The sequence below is a fragment of the Odontomachus brunneus genome, unplaced genomic scaffold (assembly GCF_010583005.1).
Source record: "Odontomachus brunneus isolate Ranch 3 - 2012 unplaced genomic scaffold, Obru_v1 Obru_scaffold_189, whole genome shotgun sequence".
NCBI classification, from domain to species: domain Eukaryota; kingdom Metazoa; phylum Arthropoda; class Insecta; order Hymenoptera; family Formicidae; genus Odontomachus; species Odontomachus brunneus.
The window spans coordinates 220758-242222 of record NW_022639639.1 but is presented as its reverse complement, the minus strand read 5'-3'; the positions used below and the strand labels follow the sequence as shown (position 1 = coordinate 242222).

At 33.4% G+C, this 21465-nt stretch overlaps 1 protein-coding gene across 9 annotated transcripts in view; it reads left to right on the top strand.

Moving 5' to 3' along the window:
• LOC116851761 (UPF0518 protein AAEL005291-like) overlaps positions 1-21465 on the top strand; it is a 141459-nt gene that overhangs the window by 77483 nt on the left and 42511 nt on the right. For 8 of the 9 annotated variants that reach the window (XM_032831531.1, XM_032831525.1, XM_032831529.1 and 5 more), the window contains 2 exons: positions 11855-12022; positions 12110-13396. In XM_032831531.1, coding sequence (XP_032687422.1) covers positions 11855-12022; positions 12110-13396 — 1455 coding nt within the window. Of the gene's footprint in view, positions 1-11854; positions 12023-12109; positions 13397-14749; positions 16160-21465 lie in introns of those variants that run through there. The other variant, XM_032831532.1, reaches the window with a different exon arrangement.

Below are 21465 nucleotides of genomic sequence, written 5' to 3'. Positions count from 1 at the left end.
CACTCATACATTTACTTCTGTAAAGCCGTAGGACCCACTATTGAGGCATTCTCGAGAAATATTTTTTTAAATATTTCGAGAAAAATTTTTGTTCCTATAGTACCGTTACAGAAAAGCAATTTTCGAGCTAGCAGCGTAGCGTCTACGGTAAGACTACTACGCTCGGGGTTGCAGGTTTGATTCCCTGAATGATTTTTTTTTTTTTATTTAAATCTTACATATTTTTAAATTTGTACATAACACAATTTTAAACCGTTTTTAATTATTTTATATCAAATTTTTTAATAAGTAATTTGTATGTTAAATAAATATTTTTTTTAATCAAGGAATTTAAAAATGCTCATTTATTATTAATTAAATTAAAATTTCTCATGCACACAAAAAATATATTTCCAATAAGAATTTACAATGACTGTTTTAAGAACGTCAAAATTAGAGTTTTCATAAATCGTTATACCCACAACGGTCCCCGAGTGTAACGATTTTGGTCTTTTGTTCGGGACCTTAGCAGGTATACGAAACCGCTCGTCTAACGGACAAACCGGTAGTAGCAACACAGTTGTTTTTCGAGTTAGACGTGCTTCTTATAGTTTGCAGAAGATATTCGTGCTCTTTTACTTGCAATATGGATATTCCGGGACCGTCAATGAGCGCTAGTGTGAAGTTGCAAACTTATTGTAAAACAGTAAATTGTACATTTTAACTTATTGTATAACAGTAGTTGTAAATTCTTATTGGAAATATATTTTTTGTGTGCCTGAGAAATTTTAATTTAATTAATAATAAATGAGCATTTTTAAATTCTTTGATTAAAAAAATATTTATTTAACATACAAATTACTTATTAAAAAATTTGATATAAAATAATTAAAAACGGTTTAAAATTGTGTTATATACAAATTTAAAAATATATAAGATTTAAATAAAAAAAAAAAAAAAATCATTCAGGGAATCGAACTTGCAACCCCGAGCGTAGTAGTCTACGTCTTACCGTGGACGCTACGCTGCTAGCTCGAAAATTGCTTTTCCGTAACGGTACTATAGGGACAAAAATTTTTCTCGGAATATTTTAAAAAATATTTCTCGAGAATGTCTCAATAGTGGGTCCTACGGCTTTACAGGAGAAAATGTATGAGTGCATACTACACATCCATAAAATTTTATTCAAATCGGTGATCAGAGACTGCCGGGTTCCCCTTGTAAGTAGGACTGGTGCTGACGGGGGCACTGATTATATCAATCGTCACCGAACAATCCGATTAAATCGATTTAATTTACTCATATTAATCGTTAATTAAACAACCTTTAATTATATTTACTCAGTTCAATTAACAATCTTTTATTAAGTTTGTTAAGTACAACTATTAATTAAACGATCTTTAATTCTTCCCGTTCCTATAAATTAATTGTTAATCAAACGGCCTTCGACTGAATTTGTTAAAATCAATTGTTAGTCGAACAATACAATACAATTTTTTCAATATAATTTGTTGAAATCAATTTTCAGTTAAACGGTCTCCAATTGAATTGACTCATACCAGTCGTCAATTAAACACGATAATTAATTAATAAAGTAATTAACTACTTGCAACTAGTTGTAAAATATTCATTTGATGCCAATATCAATTATAAAAAAAGAAATATAAACATTAAGTGCACTTCTTATTGTATTTGGTAAATAATCAATTTAATTAATTTTGATTAAGAAATATACAAGGTGTCCTTTATAAGTCGTCCAAAAACAAAAATATAAGTAGAACAGATAAAAGTGAGAAAATATTGTAGAAGTCATTTTTCGGACAACCACGTAAAATTTCGAGTTATTAAGTAAAATAGATCGGCAAATCAGAACGTACGACGCGGCAGGCGGAACATATGGCTTGCCGCGGCTGGCAAAGAAAATGGACGATTGCTCGCAGGCCTATCTGGGCCAGAGACATAGATCGTTTGACATAATGAAATGGATAGCTCCGTATGTGCATCCGTGTACATGTGCGCTCGTCCATTTTCTTCGCCTGCCGCGTTGCGCGCTCTGATTTGCCCATTATTTTATTTAATAACTCAAAATTTTACGTGGTTGTTCGAAAAATGATCTCTACAATATTTTTTCACTTTTATCTGTTTTCTACTTATATCTTTCTTCTTGGATATATTATGCGGGATATCTTGTATAGATGTTATGTATAAATCGATAATGAATATAGAAATAATATTATAAAGTTATTTTGGTGCTAACTTATCATATATATGTAATATTTACTTAAATATGTTTAAATGTTATTTTATTCTTACGAATTTTTTAAACTTCAATCTATATGTTACGTTCCGAGGACTCCAGAACGATCGCCACGCGCTTATACTTCTATATATTTTTCTTTTCTTTCCTTGTTCCTCCTTCTTTCTTTCCTTTACTACTAGAGGTCTGCAATTTTCATTTTACTTCCGCTTATTTCTGTCTATTCAAGTTAGCGAGTCTCGACGCGCTGTTGTTGTCTTACGAAATGTGGAGGGGATAGAAGTTAGTTGCTCGAGTAAGGATAATCGGGAATCAACAGTCGATATTATCGATCGAAACTACTGAGTCTCGACTAATCTCGAAATCAAGGCAATATAACCTTGTGTATGACAGACACTCTCTCTTCTCTCTTTTTTCTCTCATCTTCTCTCTCCTCTTTGCCTCTCTTCGCCTCTCCCTCTCTCTTATCGTATGAATGGTTTCTTAAAAGCTTCGCGCGGATTTGAAAGCGAGCATGCGTGCAACGAAATCAAAACTTTACAGCGTTAGCAACGTAGTGTATCATTTACTGATCTATGAAGAAAATTGGTGTGAAATCTTGCAGTGGGAACTCGCGCAATATATTTTGTTTGCGAATAAAATGTTATTTTATTTAATTAAGTTACTTGCTCGATATAATTTTTTTCCTACATATAAAGATGTCTTTCTTTAAAAAAGAAATGATAATATAAAATTCTCCGATTTTGCCCGAGCACTTGAATCCGGCACTTTTTTTTATAATAGACCAGGGGTCGTATTCTTGACGCGCGTATATTCGAACACTAAATATACCTTTCTAATTCTCAAGCTAAAATATCTTTATACGGAACGTATAATATACGAAAAACGGAACTTACAAAGGGACTATCTAAACGCGTCGCGTTAGATTTGGCTAATCTTTATATATGTGTAGTAATTCCTTTCCTATAAACTATCGTATGACTGTTGCCAATGAGTACTAGTTTACAAGAAATCGGAGTTGAAAGTTTTCCATGCGCCTAGAGTACCGTTTAAGTAGGAACGAGATTCAAGTTACTCTAATTCAAGTTACTACTCTACTCGCTGCGCCACGCTGGCTACTTGAATTTTGTTCCTACTTAAGCGGTACTCTAGGCGCACGGAAAATTTTCAATTCCGATTTTTCGTAAACTAGTGCTTATTGGTAACAGTCATAAGAGTTATGTTTACAGGAAAGGGATTACTACAACATATATAAAGATTAGTTAAATCTAACGCGGCACGTTTAGACAGTCTCCTTGTCAGTGGCAGGCATACTGTAACAAAAGACAAAAGATCACCTTTCTATTTAAAACACATTCCCCAATACTTTTATTAGATTCATTAAATGGTAGAATTGTGTCTCTCGCAACGCGATACTTCTAAGATTTATACAAAGCCCATCTGGGTTAATTGGCCCGGGTCTGCTAAACGCGGACGATATGTTCATTATTTCTGATACTTGCGCTCCCATCTCTAGTCTGTCACACTCACTAAAAGGCATAGAATCTTTAACAAACTATTTCTATTAAGTAGAGCAAGGAAAGGGAAGCTAAACACTACTGAAGATTGCCACATTATACTGTCAGCTGCTGGACTCCATCGTGGACTTTTCGTCCACGAAGCATTATATTTTTCTTTCACTGATTTTTTTATTACTTCTTTAATCGCTAACAAACGCCTATAAATAAATAGTCAGAGCAGCGAGATCTCGATGTAAAGAACGCTATCAAATAACCAGAGTAATTATAAAGCAATAATATATACACACATACATGATACAGGATGTAGCGATGTAGCTTACAGATTACCGATGTAGCAGTTACCTCATGGATATTGATGCTAAGGCAGTAGAACACTGCTTTATACAATTCGTTACCGAGAATGCATAAAGACACGAATGACATCGTAATAAAATGAGTCCATCACCGTTCTTATCAAAAACACTAATCACTGTCAAATATAATGGAGGAAGGAGACAACAGACAACCGCTAGAAAGCGCGAAACCTCTTCATGATGGAAGTATTCATCAAACTTTCGACAAGAATAATCACTATTGCGCCTTCATTCCATTTTCGATAAATTCAGTCATTTTCAAGTCTTCATTCAGTTTACAAGAAGATCAGTCATCGTTCAGTTTTCTAAGTAAGCTGCTTTTTCGAGTTTTATATCGAGCAATCGTTGCTCGGAATTCGATAATCAAGCACCGAATCTGACCGGTGCGCGATAACAAAACGTTACTTAATCTCTTCCCGATCTGCAAGGTCGCTATCTCCTTTCTTATCTCCTTTCTTCTACCGTGCACCAAAGCGCGCATCTCAGCAGGAGTCGTAATTTCTTCGAATTAGGAATTTACAATCAAATCAATCATAAGTTGAAACAAATAGCTATACTCACTTCTGCACACACGCACTCATGTGTACAGACACTACGTCACTTACATTTTTTCTTCAGTACATGTCATTGCTCAAATCTACAATTCAATATCGCTTGGTTAAACAAACTTATTTTGAATTCATTAAAAAAACTATATTCGCTTTAAAATCTCATTTTTCAGTGTAATTTATTCTTTTTTCATTAATCCCTTGATTGTGGATGACATGTATATCCGCATGAAAAAGTCGTGCCACCAGTGTGGATGACATGTATACACGCATAGAAGAAAAAAATAGTAAAACTGTTGTTCTTTGCATACAAGTGGGTATCTATATGTTTTTGGTGTCGCTAAATCTGGTGTCAAAATTTCGAAATTCAAAATGGCAGGTCAAAATTATGAAAACATTAGAATTTTATTAAGTGGATGTCTATATATTTTTAGGGTCGCTGAATCCGAATTTGATATCAAAATTTCAAAATTCAAAATGGCGGATTTAATATGGAGTGTAAAAATTTTGAAAATAATCGGATTTTTATGAAAGTGGGTATCTATAGGTTTTTGAGATCGCTGAATTTGAATTTGGTATACAAATTTTAAAATTCTAAATAGTGGAATAAAAAATTTTTAAGTAAAAAAAACATTTATATAATACCGCTCTCTGCCGAACTCGGTGACACGAAACGAGGATGTGGCGGTTTTTGACTCCATTTTTATATATTTTTTGGTTTTATTTTTTTGTTTTTTATATATTTTTTTGTTTTAAACAAATAAATACCGACTTTCATGAAAATTCGATTATTTTCAAAATTTTCACACGCCATATTGGATCCGTCATTTTGATTTTCGAAATTTTGATGTCAAATTTAGATTTAGGGATCCCAAAAATCTTTATAATAATGTCATAAAGAAACTTCGACAACATTTTTTTCCAACACAAAAATGGCACGATTAGTCCATTTCTGCCTTCACAATCAAGGGGTTAAACCTTTTTTCATACAGTCGCAGCATTCATGGAATTATCCGACTTTAGACTTTGACTTTAGACTTTAGACCGCTAAGTCAAAGCCTCTTTTCCCACAAAGCGATAACAAGCGTGCCGTCGGCCGGTGTCGCGTCTAGTGGACGTAACAATATTTGACAGTAACACACATACGTGCGCTGGGCGTTCGATATAATGTAATGTTTAGGTTGATTACGCGTAAAATAAAAGGTTATTTTAAATAAAAAAATTAAAATAGGAAGATTAATGTGTGTATGAGGTATCTCTTACAAGAGACATGACAGAACTGTCCCTCACAGATTTTGATGCGCTTTGGATATGTTGTAGAGCATCAAAAATTAAGAGACCAATATTTTTTTTATATCGGCGTATATATCTCGAGGTTTAGGGATTAAAACAATCCCTTGAAAAAAATTAACTTTTTCATTTTTATAGAATAATTCCTAAGATATGAGGTATATGAAAAAATGTTTCCTACAAAAATTTTGTAGTACTTAATACTCTTTGCAACGGCGTATTTCATTTTTTCAAATGTCAAGTTTTTATTCCCCCCCTCCCCCTCCACTCGTTACCTTCGCAAAATTTTTAAGTTTTTTGTAAGGATCAAAATTTAGAACATTTAATATCAAATTCATACATATATAATAGTAAAAATTGGTTTTACTTTAATCGATAGAAAACGAAGTGATAATATCGTGCTATAGACGCTATACTGTAGATAGATAGTGTAAATAGACATGTTACTATAGATAAGGGAATAGATAAGGGAATTGTAGAAAAATAACACATAGATAATTGCATATATTCAACATATAATGTTTACAATATATAATGTGTGTGTTATATTAATTATATAATTAATATAATATTAAAGAAAAATCGATACAAAACTTGTATACACAGAAAATAAATATACACATTATACAAGGTGTTCCGCGTAAGACATATGAAAAGAAAAATATAAGTAGAACACATAAAAGTGAACAAAAATTGTATAGGTCATTTTTATGTGTTCTACTTATATTTTTCTTTTCATATGTCTTACGCGGGACACCCTATATATATATATATATATATATAGGGTGTCCCGCGTAAGACATATGAAAAGAAAAATATAAGTAGAACACATAAAAATGACCTATACAATTTTTGTTCACTTTTATGTATTCTACTTATATTTTTCTTTTTGTACGTTTTACGCGGGACATCCTGTATATTGTAAACATATATTAAATACAGGGTATCCCGAAACTACCGGATGTTATTTTAATGGCAGATTTTTTAGAACATTTTAAAATGAAAACTTTCATACAAAAATGTCGAGGTTATAATAGTTTTCAAACGGGATGCGATTATATTTGACCAATAACAGAATTGAGAATTCGCGCGCTCAGGCACGTCGAAATGACAAGTGATAAAGGTGCTCCTGTGAATGTCACTTTTTTACGATATTACGATAATCATTGTATAAATTTACAATAACATTGTCATAATATATTTTGCATTCTCTACGCATTGCATTAGTATATTTTTTATACGAATAATAGTTGTAAGATATCTTAACAAATATGATTCAAATAAAAATAAAATATTTTAACTTAATCTATCAAAGTGTCAATCAATTATTACCATGAAGGTGTCCGCTATTCTATACGGCGTGTGGCATCTTTATCACTTGTCATTTCGGCGTGCCTGAGCGTGTGAAATCGCAACCCTGTTATTGGTAAAATATAATCGCTTCCTATTTGAAAACTATTATAGCCTCGACATTTTTGTATAAAAGTTTTTGTTTTAAAATATTTTAAAGAATTTAACATTAAAATAACATCCGGTAGTTTCGGGACACTCTGTATATGCAATTGTTTGTGTTATTTTTCTACAATTCATTATATTTTCTTACCTATAGTAACATATCCACCTACAGTATCCATCTACTTGGGCAGTGTGGCGCCTATAGCACGATGTATCACGTCGTTTTCCAACGATTAAAGTGAGACCAACTTTTACTATTATATATGGATGGATTTGGTATTAAATGCTCTACAATTACGAATTTTTGTCCTTACAAAAACTTAAAAATTTTGCGAAGGTAACGAATGGAGAGGGGAGGGAGTAAGAATTTTGACATTAAAAAAATGAAATACGCCGTTACAAAAAGTATTAAATACTGTAAAACTTTTGTAGGAAACATTTTTTCATATACCTTATATCTTAGGAATTATTCCATGAAAATGAAAAAGTTAATTTTTTTCAAGGGACTGTTTTAACCTCTAAACCTCGAAATAAGCCGATATAAAAACATATGAGTCTCTTACTTTTTGATGCTCTACAACATATCCAAAGCGTATCAAAATCGGTGATGAACAGTTCTGTCATGTCTCTTGTTAGGCAATTTGGAACCGAGTCACACTAATTTATGTTAACTTCTCTAGGGAGCGAGGAAATGAAATTAAATTTTTTTAATAGCAATCTAAATAAATTCAGTCGGTTAAGCTCGAAAAGACGAATTTAACAACTTATATTTTTATATGTTTATCGTAAAAATTACGACTGCAATGAATTTATAAAAATAACCTACAAAAAATATTGATGTCTGTTCGATCAATCTATCCACGCGGATATCTCAGGAAAGTGTGATGTTAAATGGGAAATCAAAAAAGATTCTTCAATAGAGTTACATTGAGACGATTTTCAGCACGACGAAACTATATTCTTTCGTACTCGATTTTGAGGGAGAAAGGAGAAGGTTAAATTCTTTTAATAGCAATCCATTACAAGAATCCATTACACCAGTTTATAAGATAAACCAGTTTATAAGAATAACTTGATAAGACGAATTCAGTGGTTTATAATTTTAAATGTTTATCGTAAAATTACGGCAGCAGTGAATTTTTGGAAATAGCCTACGAAGTGTATCCATATCTAAAATCAAATTTTGCGCCAATTTTATGTATAATCGTAAAAAAAACTTTTATATTTATTAGATTACGAAAAATCGAAAGAAGAAATAATATTGCATCATACATCGATGTGTTAGAGTCACATATCAAGTAAGACTAAAGCGTTAAACAAAAGGCGTTCTAACCATTTTTCTAACAATTATATAAGATTTCGAGATATTAATAAAAAAATGTTTAATGAACCAGGACACATAATATTGTAAGATGAACTCTATACACATATACACGCATATACACACACTCTATACACACACACATGCATATGTCTACACACACGCACGCGTGCGCGCACGCGCACACACACACAGTTATGTACGATAAATGCCTTCATCTTCTTTAATTAATAGCTTAATAGTTTATGTGGTTTACAACATTGTAAAAGAATTTTATGTTTAGTTTAACGAGTCTTACTTGTACACAAGGAGTGCATCATGAATTGTTAGACACCTAGTACACACACACACGCTCGCACGCGCGCATACACGCACACGCATACGACTCTCTTCCGCAATTTTTGTGGGAGCGTAGAATTGATTGAAATAAATATAGAAGTCCTATATCGTTTTACGATATTTGCAATAATAGTCGAGATATTAATTAAAGAAAAGTGAGTGATTGATATGATAGATAAGCTGTAGTGACGATATGTGCTGTCATGTGGTTGTACATTAAATGAAATTGAATAAAAAAGTTTTATCATTTTGTAAATAACTTTGTACATTTCTAGTTATTAATGAAATAAAATTGTTATATAATTATGCGCGATAATATACAAATCTTCTTAATAACTAAAAATCTGTGTGTTTATTTGTAAAATAATAGAGAACCTTTTGTTCAGTTTGAGCTAATGTACAAATATACAATAACAAACGGTGCTACTACAGCTCATCTACTATATCGCGATCATTCACTATCTTTTTTAATTAATATCTCGAAATTTATTGTGGATATCATGGGACATTTAAGTTCATCTCAATCCAATCTATACCCTCACAAGTGCTTCGTAGAATTTCTAGGACACCCCGTATACACACATACACACACACACACACACACACACACACACACACACACACACACACACACACACACACACACACACACACACACACACACACACACACACACACACACACACACACACACACACACACACACACACACACACACACACACACACACACACACACACACACACACACACACACACACACACACACACACACACACACACACACACACACACACACACACACACACACACACACACACACACACACACACACACACACACACACACACACACACACACACACACACACACACACACACACACACACACACACACACACACACACACACACACACACACACACACACACACACACACACACACACACACACACACACACACACACACACACACACACACACACACACACACACACACACACACACACACACACACACACACACACACACACACACACACACACACACACACACACACACACACACACACACACACACACACATACACACGCGCGCGCGCGCATACACGTATTCACGCACATGCATACACACACACAACACACACACACGTACGTCCACGTGCGTATGTATATACATACATACATATATGCACATATTAGAAATATGTTAAATTGAAAGAAATTTGTTGTATTATAAAGATTCTAAATATGCTTGTACAAATTTATAATTAAACATTTCGGAAATGAAAAAATAAAACTTATTGAAATTTCTATTATACATTATTAGTTCGATCAATATTTGTATTATGTACATGTTATACGTTTATTTTTTGGTTAGAAACCACTTAAGGAGTAACACCTATGTAACCGGCTGAAAATGAGACCTACATTTGGGATTTTTTTTATTTACCGAATTGTGCTATTAAAAAATGAGTTTAATAACTTTATTAGGCATGTAAAAAAGTACAAAAAATAATTTTTTCATTAAACTTTACAAAATGGTGGATCTGCAACAGCGTGAAGGAGACAGTCGATTTAGCAAGATGGTCCGCGGCTAGCAGCATAAATGCTGTAATTTTTGGTCTAGAACAAAGAACAAATTTTTTTTATTTTCTTTACTCCAATACCTAGAGAAGTATGTAACCGTTTATGAAAATATTGATTTTTGATAAAATGGTGAAATTTGAAAGAAAAATGTACCATTTTTCCATGAAAAAATCGAGTAAAATTAGCCGTAACTAAAAAATTTGTAACTTATCAGAAAAATTCGATGTATTTCTCTAGAAAATTTAATTTTTTAAATACTTATTAAAATTGTATTGGTTAAACATTGTTTGAGTTCTACTGCTTTAAAAATGCTGGTTTGAGAAAAATGTGTTTAAAGTTTTGAATGTTAATTATTTTTAGGTTAACAATTAACATTTTTTACTTTTAGTGAATTTACCTTTAGTCTGCGATCCCAGGACCATAAAGTTACCCTTCAGCAGCAAGATTTTCATTCTCTTCATCTTTTCTCGCAGCTTTTTAGCTTGAAGATTTATAATTTCTACACGATATTAATATTTTTACAAATAATCGAATGAAAATAAATGTATGTCTAAAAATACTTGACATATATGTACCATTTAATTTATGGTAAAAAATCATGTTAAAAACTCATAAATTTTTTTATACTATTATTGTATTTACCTTCTTTCATATAACTTTCTTAAGGATCTTTATATAATATTCAAGAATATTGGAAATATTTACGTGTTCTAATGATTCATCCTGTATATATAATTATATATGTCTTGTGCACTATTATAATACTACCTTTATATTTTTTTGTTATGTTTTATAAAAGTCTATAACCTTCTTTTACCACACATATAGAATGAGATAGTATATATATTCTGAAAACAAAAATAACATAACAAGAAAAGTATACTTATATGTAAGATTTAATGTATTTTCCTTAATTATTTGTTTTTTTCTTTATTATCTAGCATGTTAGAAAATAAGTTTTTGATTTTATATTATACAAGTATAACTCTATGATTATGCAGATTAAAGTAATTAAATAAAAGTTTGTTTTGTGTAGCATTGAAGAGAGAAATGTATATTTGATATGTAGCATTAAAGAGAGAACTGATAATAATATTACTGAATATTTCGTTTAAATATTAGTTACTAAAAACGAATTTGCTAACGAGACTTGATCTTACATATCATTCTTAATTTTGCTTTCAATTATTTGAAAATATTTACAGACAACTGTGGAAGAATTGGTTGCAGCAACAGCTTATTTTGATTTGTTTCTTCGCTCTGTTACCGATCCTGGCTTATTGCGATCACTTATTAGATTTTTACTTGAAGATAATTATGACGATTGTAGAATATTGGACAGTCTAATACAGAGGATTTCTTCTCGATCAAGGGTAAACTGCAAAATATCCTTTTTAAAATTCGTTTTGAGAACATTTTCAGAACATATTTGTCCTTAATATTTTATTTTTCCAATTTAGTTATGTATAGTAACTCTGGCATTGTTTGAAACTCTGGTTAATTTAAACTGTGAAGACGTTATGCTGGAACTATGCTTGGGTGCGTTAAACCCATGTTCACATGTAATGCTTTCCCAACGTAGTCGATTGAGAGATGTAGATCCCTTTGGACGGGCAGCGGAAAAATTTTTATCCTTGACACCACGTTGTTGTTGTTCTACATATATATCTTCGGACTCACATACAAATTCCTTACCTGCAACTATGTCATGTACATATGACAAATATGGAAGTACAGTGGCTGACTCAATGAAATCATTACCAGCAGCAATAAATTACGGTACTAGATTATCAGATAGTTTATATGGAAATTATCACGCATATCTTTGCGATGCGAGACAAAAAATAAGAGCTTGCCAGATTGCATGTTCTAATTGGTCTTGCCGGTACGACGGTAACTTACCACAGAATAATAATACTAGCAGTATAACTACATTGATAGATGGAAATATTGCACTTGATCAATCGCAAAAGAAAACAGAAGAATCAAAAACGTTACTGCTAGAAACAATGAGGAATGCAATGAGTTTGTGTGAGAATGAAGAAGGTACTCAGACGGATAATATATTACTCAATATTCAATTCTTACTGTCAGAAGGCAAAGATTTTAATAGCAACGAACATAATATTAAAAACGAATTGAACGCAAATATTGTATTGTCTCTGGACGAGCAAATACAATTAGATACTGATATCGCTGAATTATTCAGCGAAGATATTGGAATGGTAAAATATACAGAGGAAATTTCTTTAGATAAAAAAGAATCAGATAACTGTATAGACGAATCAACTACAACTATAAATTCGTTTATGTCGCTAGGAGAAAGTAGTGGTTATGAGAGTTTTGCGTTGAAAGGATTAACAGAATCAACGCCAAGCAATAAACTGAACGAAGATCGTATGAATGAACACGAAGAAACACATATATTAATTAAAAAGGAGCCTAATATTCATGTCTTCTGTGGTGCTGCAGAATTAAATCCGTCGATAACTACAGAAACATTAAATAATAAATCAAATAAGGATATTTCGTATCGACAAGATGTTTTTAATGGACAGCCAAATGTTGGTATATTTTTAGATGTGATTTTACGGAAGCTCGAATGCATGACAAGCAACAATTTATACGTTAATTTGCATCTCACGGGTCTTATCAGCAGACTAGCAATATACCCACAACCATTATTACAGTCTTTTCTGTTGAACCATTCTCTTGTATTCCAGCCTAGCATCAGATCTTTGTTTCAGGTACATATTTATTGAAAGATCAAATTCGATTTTTAAACAATTATATATATACACACATATCGTAATGCTGGATAATAAAAGCGTTTATTATAATACTGTCCAGCGTTAAGCATAGCCTGCCGTTGCTAAAAAATTGTTAATAGATTCAGATATTTTAGATGAGACTTCACTTAAAGAGCTTGTCCCATCATATTATATGCACTTATTTGCTAATTTTCTATCGTTAATATCTCAATCCTTATCGTAGCTGTTTGCAAAGTGAAAGACTTTTTCTATTCAGTTTGATGATCTGTATATGAGCAGACGTATATGTTCCGTCAAACATCTTGTGTGTGTGTGTATGTATATAATTCATTGACTATATTACTATATTACTAATTATATTATTATATGTTACTAATACACGCACACATACAAACAAGATAGTTCATCTATTTTTATTACATAAAATATATCCATTATTTTTATAAATAGAATAAAATGTCTGTAAATGGAATTATTCAGTTTGAAAAAATATATATTACAGTTATATTAGTATTTTCGAATTGAATAATTTACATATATATTTTGTGCGCGCATACATATGCGCCAACACACTTGAATATACTGTGTATACAGGATGGTTTACCATAAGTATATAAATTTTTTTTCATAATACATATTTTTTGCACAAAAGTCTGAATGAAAATTTTATGATATAAACATTTCGGATATAATTAATGTTCTGTGTAATCAACAGTTATGATCACCAGTCGTGAAAATATTAAATAATATATTAGATGACCATTTTTGTTTGACTTTAGATGGTATTGTCATGTTTGCTTTTATAAATTAGATTATAGTCTTTTAAACGTTTATGTTTGTAACTCTTCTCATGATGAGTACAAAGATTAATTTAAGGATATCGAAGATCAAATAATCTAGTATGAATTAGATATTTTGACACAAAATATACTTTTTGAATAACCAATAGAATAGGTAAATAAAATATAATAAAAAATATAATATAATAAAACACGGCCATGTTTTGAGCGCCGAGTTTTAAGCGTAAAAGCGAGGCTTGCAAAGAACTCGCAAGTATTGTTTATCCTGACCTGAATGGCCGTGTTATTTTACGCGAACCAACTAGTTGAGCGGAGACAAGATTATGTATTTCGCTATAACTAAAGCCGATGCATTTTTGAGTCTCAATCGATTCTTCGGGATTATATTGTTTAATAAAACCGTCTTTATTTTTACTCTCTGTGTCCTTTAAAATCGATATTTTTAGTTCAAAGTCGAAAATAGCCAGATTATTACATGATTACGAATCGTCAGAAAATTGTGCATCTGAATCTTTGTTCTGTGGGATAGCGCCACAAGAGGGATTGTGTATCTGAACCTTATTCCGTGGGATGGCGCAACAAGAGAGATGAGCTCATCGATCAATAAATCGATATACAGGATATATCATCATCCGTGCCACTTCTTTTATTCGATTACCGAGTGTCATACGGAGATGAACAAAAAATTTTTTATAGAAAACCTTATCCATATAATCAATTGGTGCTACTATGATTTTCCGGAAAAAATTGCAAGTGATCGAAACCGAAGAAAACTTCAAAATTTTAAATAGGAACATATCTCGAATATGATGTCACTCAATAGGTCTCTTCAAAATAAATAACTTTCATTAGAAACATTTTGTTGTTGTTTATAATTGTTGTTAATTACAAATATATTTTTCTTTCTTAACTGTTGAAGATTTTTACAAAGATCTATTTATCATTGTTTCATGATAATCTTATTTTTACTGAAGTTATGTTACAGTTATGCACGTAACACACACACAAAGAAGAATATTCACTTTAACTAAATAAATCACTTTAACTAAATAAGTAAAACTAAAATCTTATTTTTCACTAATTTTGATAGCAATTAACTTTGTTAGCAATGTGTTATGAAACAGCCGTTATAGCGACGACCGTGTAAAAACTCTGCGCGTCTCAAGCCGCGCGCGACCGAAGACACAGGCAGAGCGATAACTTCGAACATACAGCGAGCAAAACCGAGAGCGAGCGAAGTCGCCCGAAACAACGCGACAAGTTACATAGCGAGCGGTATATAAGACGCGATCGTCCACCTATAGACATGATTCACTCAACCTTGTTCTCACTAGCAAGACGAAGCTCTCTGAGCGAACATCCAGTTGTGAATATGCAACTATCCGATTCAGCTCACAAACCCGCGGATACGCGGCGAGTTATTTCTAGTGGTCGCGAATACGCGACTCTCTGATCCGACTCAAGGATTGCGAATACGTGACGAGCTACTCCTGACGGTCGTGAATACGCGCCTCACCGTTTCGGCACCGGAACCTCGCGGATACGCGCCTCCATCGATCCCATTCTGAACTTTCTACAACACTAGGGAACCTGACGAGCAAGAGCATTAGGAGTACAACACCAGCTCTAATATATCACTCGACCGAGTAAATATAATAGCATTCGAAAAACCACACACACCACAAAACTTAGAGCATCGTGTACACGCACTGGCGTTAATGCTATCTGTATATCCGTGTGACTTGCACACGATAACGCGTCATTCACACACTGCCTGTAGGTGAGGCACGAGCAGCACGGAGTAGCGGAAGGGGCATACAATCGTCGGACGGCTTGGAGAGGGAATAGTAGTCGCGGCGATTTTCTATCGCAGACGTAAAGGCCAAATCACACTAGCGATTGGCGATTGATGATTGACGATTGAAGATTGGAACTTGACTAATTGGAACAAAGCAAGCCAAGGTTGAAACTCGTTGATTCGTCAAAATCTAATCTTCAATCGTCAATTATCAATCGCCAATCGTTAGTGTGATTTGGTCTTTAAGAGCGAGAGAGATAGCATTATGAGACATGGCGGCCATGGATATCACTTTTAGCTTATTTACAGCAAGCGGCAGCGTGTGGAAGGGATACACACACAAGCGAGCGACAGTGTACGTGTACGCTCGACTCTTCGGCCGAAGCTTGTTCGCCGGCTTGCTTGTGTGCGTATTCCTCCACACGCTACTGCTTGCTGTAAGTAAGCTAAAAGTGGCACCCTTAGTAGCGGCTAGAAATGCTGTCCTAAAATACGTGTGACGCACACTAAGGAAACGCTCGATTTACACTGTCTCATCTATACGTGAGGAATACGCAGTGCCCGATGACTCGCTCGAACGTCCATGCATTTTTTCTTGTTAGCAAGAAAATTACTGTAATGTAAAAGGAAATCTTGGGGAAGTGTTTTCAAGAGGCTTTGACAAGTGCTTCTTAATAGCTCTTGAAAAAAAAAAATATTAGATTTATTTCAATATAGAATACCGCATCAATATAGAATACTGCAACAATACAGCGTTTATGTAGGTTGTCGAAGTAGAGTATTTTTAATTTTGTGACGATGCACACCTGCATCGTCACTAATACCGGCCCGACCGACCACCAGTCGGGCCGTGCACCAGCGTGTTGCGCCACCACAAACGCTGCAAGGCCTATTTGACAATACGCGTAAACAAAACAGTCGCGCGATATACGACCTCGCGACATCGAGTATGCAAAAGAATCGATCAAGAGCGCGCGCCGCGGGTACGCGACAAGCACGTGAACAGCGAGCGAAGACAAAGCGGATTCGGGTATATAATCCGCGACGCCGAATTAATCGAGACCAGACCGATCCGGACCGTCAACCGAACTCGATGCTATACAGCGGAGAGCAAGGCCTACGACCGACTCGTCTCTGTCTCCTCAGCCTACCTAATTTCACATCCTCGCGAGCAAGGACCGAAGCCAGTACATTAGCTGCGCTCTGTCGAGCTTTCTCGACCCTTGTTCTTAGCCTCTCGACGGGCAAGATTGAGAGTGAATACGCCGATACATCGACTACTCATTCCCTATCTCGTCACATGCGAAACAGGCGTGCAAGCGAGCGCGTCTCCACCACGAACGCGAAAACAGCGTGCCGTGCTGTGCCACGAACTCAATACCGCCGACACCGCACGGTCCCCGCGACCGACCTCACGAGCCGCGCACGAGTCGCGACCGCCGAATCGCGACACGCGACCGCCTGCCGAATATCCGAGGCGAGCCTAGTCTTCGCGCTATACGCTCTGCCTACCGTCTTAACTATCGCGGCACACCGAAACCGCGACCCGGTAACTGGCGTCGTCTCCCCGGAGATCTACACACTAACACGCGATTACTCTGTACTAAGGCGCAATAAATCTTTTTGTTATTTTTATTTATTACAATCCGCATCGTATTATTTCACGAACCCGGACTCCGACGAGCGAATAATCCATCGGCACCGACAACAACCGACACGCGGAGTTGTTACAATTTTAATGTTGCATAACCTCCTGAAAAGCCTTCCTCAAGATCTCTTTTTACATTACAGTAATTTCTTTGCTAACAAGAAAAAATGCATCGACATTTGAGCGAGTTATCGGGATACCGCGTATTTCCCACGTATAGACGAGACAGTGTAAGTCGAGCGTTTTAAAAACATAAAAAAATTAAAAAGATTTAAAAAATGTTTTACCTGCTTCTTATAGTCAGAAATATTTTTTAATTTTTTTCAAACAATTGCTTTACTGATTTCCACAACATATATTTTCTTCATTAAAATTGGTTCAGCTGTTTTGAAGAAAAATCATTTTTTTTTTTATTTTACTTTCTCCTTCCGTAATCCCTCACAAAAATGCGATTTCAAGGTTATTATTTATTATAATTTAGTGTAATTCAACGTAGTTTAGTATAATTCAATGTAATTCAGTATAATTCAGTATAATTTTATATCACATGGATGTCAACTTGTGAACAATTTGGGCTTAATATGAGCGGAGCCAAATTTACCTACCTTATCCGATTACACTTTTTATATATTTACACATAATACATACATAGTATTGTACATTACATACACATACACAATATACAAAATCCAACGGGCAACCTACTCGCGGTGCACATCAGGTAATGCCAAATGCTGGTGATAGATAATGAAAAGCATAAATTAGGAGTGTAATATATCCGTGAGAAAAAAATCGTACGCCTAATTATTTTTTTAATTGAAGAGGATGAACCAATCTTTATTATCTCGTAAGTGAAATTCACAATAAAAATTTTTGTTGTTTCTATCCTAGGAAAAAATGTTTATAGAGAACGATAGAATAAAATTCTATCGTTCTATCGTTTTCTATCGTTTTGAATATTATATTTTAGTTCGTGAATTTACAAATGTATAGTATGAATAGTATTCTTCGTATGCAATAGAATACAATAGTGATAGAATTTCTATCGTCAGTTTCCTATATAATACAAATAGAACCCGATTCTTATAGAACCAGATAAAATACGATGGGATTTATATCTGATGCTCGCGAATGCTGATGCTTGCGAACGATAAAGCTTATAGAAAACAATACATATTGATAGAAATTATATCGTTCTCTATCAACTTTTTTTTACTAGAGTATGGATCCTATCTAAATATACAATTTTTATTATAAAAATTACGTTTACTTTTTTGGGGAGGAAAGAGGATAGTGAGACAAGAATGTTATAAAACAAAAATCTAACAATAATTCCTTATTCTTGAAACTAAAAAGAAAGTGTTCATATGATGATTTTCCACGGAGTAATATTCATTCAAATTTCACTTATTTTTGTCTATAATTTTTTTATACCATATTTTTTAGTAATGTATTTAACGTGATAATAAAAATGGTCTTATGCCAAATTTAAAACTAGGGAAGTCAGGCTATTCTTCTATCATGACTAATCTAATATTAGTATTGACCGTTTAAAAAAAATTTCTTATTTTACAACTTTATAACTAAAACGTGGTGGAGTTTTATTTTGTTGAAAAATCAAACCTGTTCAAATTTCAATATATATCTTTTCTAATACTTTGAATAATTTGTAGTAGCTCTAGATATAATGTAATAGCTCTAGTTATAATATAGGTATATATTATTGAATATAGCTAACGTAGATATTACATTCGGAAAGAAATAAAACTTTATAAATTAGTCCTTCAATATTTAGCGAGCTAAACATTTGTGCATTTATCTTGTTTATTAAACTTTCATTAATCTTTAAATTTAATACTTTGTACTTTTTGTTTAATAACAAAATAAAATTTTTAAGGTATGTTTTTTTTTGTCTTATCGATTTTCATCTCATCTTATCGATTTCCTTGACTACCAAACATGATAGGATAAAAAACAAAAATATAGTAAATAAAAATACAGTAAAAAATACAAATATATGGTTATATTATGTACGTGTATATTTGACAGATATTTAATGTAATTTTTTTAAAAAGTAAAGTTCCATTTAAAACACTTTATTCTTTATTCTTTTAACTTATTTTTATCAGATTTCTATTTTTGTAAGATTTCTATTTTTGAAATATAATTATTACTTTTTTCGTTACACTACCGGTTACAAGATATTTTATGTGTATCCTCGCATTTGTATGTATGCGTGTGTCGCATATATAATGTATATGCAGAGTTGGAAACGCGCGAGCGCGTTACTTTAAGAAAGTAACTCCTTATCGTTACTCGTTACTAATTTTAGAAAGTAACTCGTTATTATTACTAGGAAAGTGATGATTTGTTATTTTTTTACTACTTTTTTATGATACTAAAACAAAATACATAATTGATTTTAAAATGAAATTATTGTTTTTAAGCTTAAATTATTATTTTTAGTGTAGCTAGTCCATCTACAAAGAATGAACTATTCAAAATTATAATATATATGTGTGTGTGTGTGTGTGTGTGTGTGTGTGTGTGTGTGCGTGCGTGTGCGTGTGCGTGTGCGTGTGCGTGTGCGTGTGTGTGTGTGTGTGTGAAAGAACTAATATTTTGAGTTTGATTTCATCTTCTTATCTTTTATTATTTATACAACATCTATTATATATCAAACTTATTGTCAGTACAGAATCAAATTTTGCAATTTGGCTCTTAAAAATTTTTTATAAATTTAATAGATATGCTTACAAGGAGATAACGCCAACTGCAAAATTAATTTCGGAACGAGGCATAGCGCGTTCGATAGCCGTAATATAGAATATTAAAACCCTAAATGGGTTTGGGTGAATAGACTTTAGTTTCCGAAATATTACAACGCAAAGTGAGAGTTACGAAGTTGTGATACATATGAAACATAACGTGGCACTCCTTTTCATCGAAGCGGCGTTGCTGAACAGACTAAGGCTCTCGAGCCGGTCCTTTATGCGCCGGCGGCAAGCGTTTGAGGTCACCCGGTATGCAATATTTTTTTTTCGTACTATTGGACATATACAGGGTGGGCCAAATGTATGAATACACCAGAATAAATCTTCAGGGCAGGATTTTCGGAAAAAGTGACCTCAACAAAAGTTGCTCGGGCCTATAAGAACCCTCTACTAGTGACCTTGGATTTAACCTTGGCTCCAATCTTCAAGGTTATTTGGAGGTCAACTTTGCTTTTTTAAATAGAAACATGTATTTTTTTATTACGGAATTTTATTCTACGTAAAGAAACAAACAACTTTTGTTTGAGAAACTTTTTCATACGATCTCTATTTTCTAAGATAATTACGGAAATATCTACAAAATTATTGGTTTAAATAATTTTTTACTCGAATTCTACAAACTTTACCGAAAAATAACAAGAGATAAAAATTATTTATTTTCTTTTCATACAGCTCTAAGAATGTTTTCAGAATTTTATATAAACTTTTAAACTACTATTTAAACTTAGTATTTCAAGAAAATGCAAAAAATGCAGTACTAAAGTTATATTACTAACAAGGAGATGCCACAATCTGCTAAATCGATTTCTGAATGAGACATAGCACGTTCGCTAGCTGCGATGTTAAGCATTAATACCCTAATTGGAATTTGTGCCAATGGGCCTTTGTTTATGAGAAATTACAATATAAAGTTTGGATTGCGAGATTGTATCACGGATATGGCTAAAAATGCAACTGTCTTTCAGCGAGGTGGCGTGGCCGAGCAAATTGAGGCTCTCACGTCGAAAATTTTTTAGCCAAAAGCG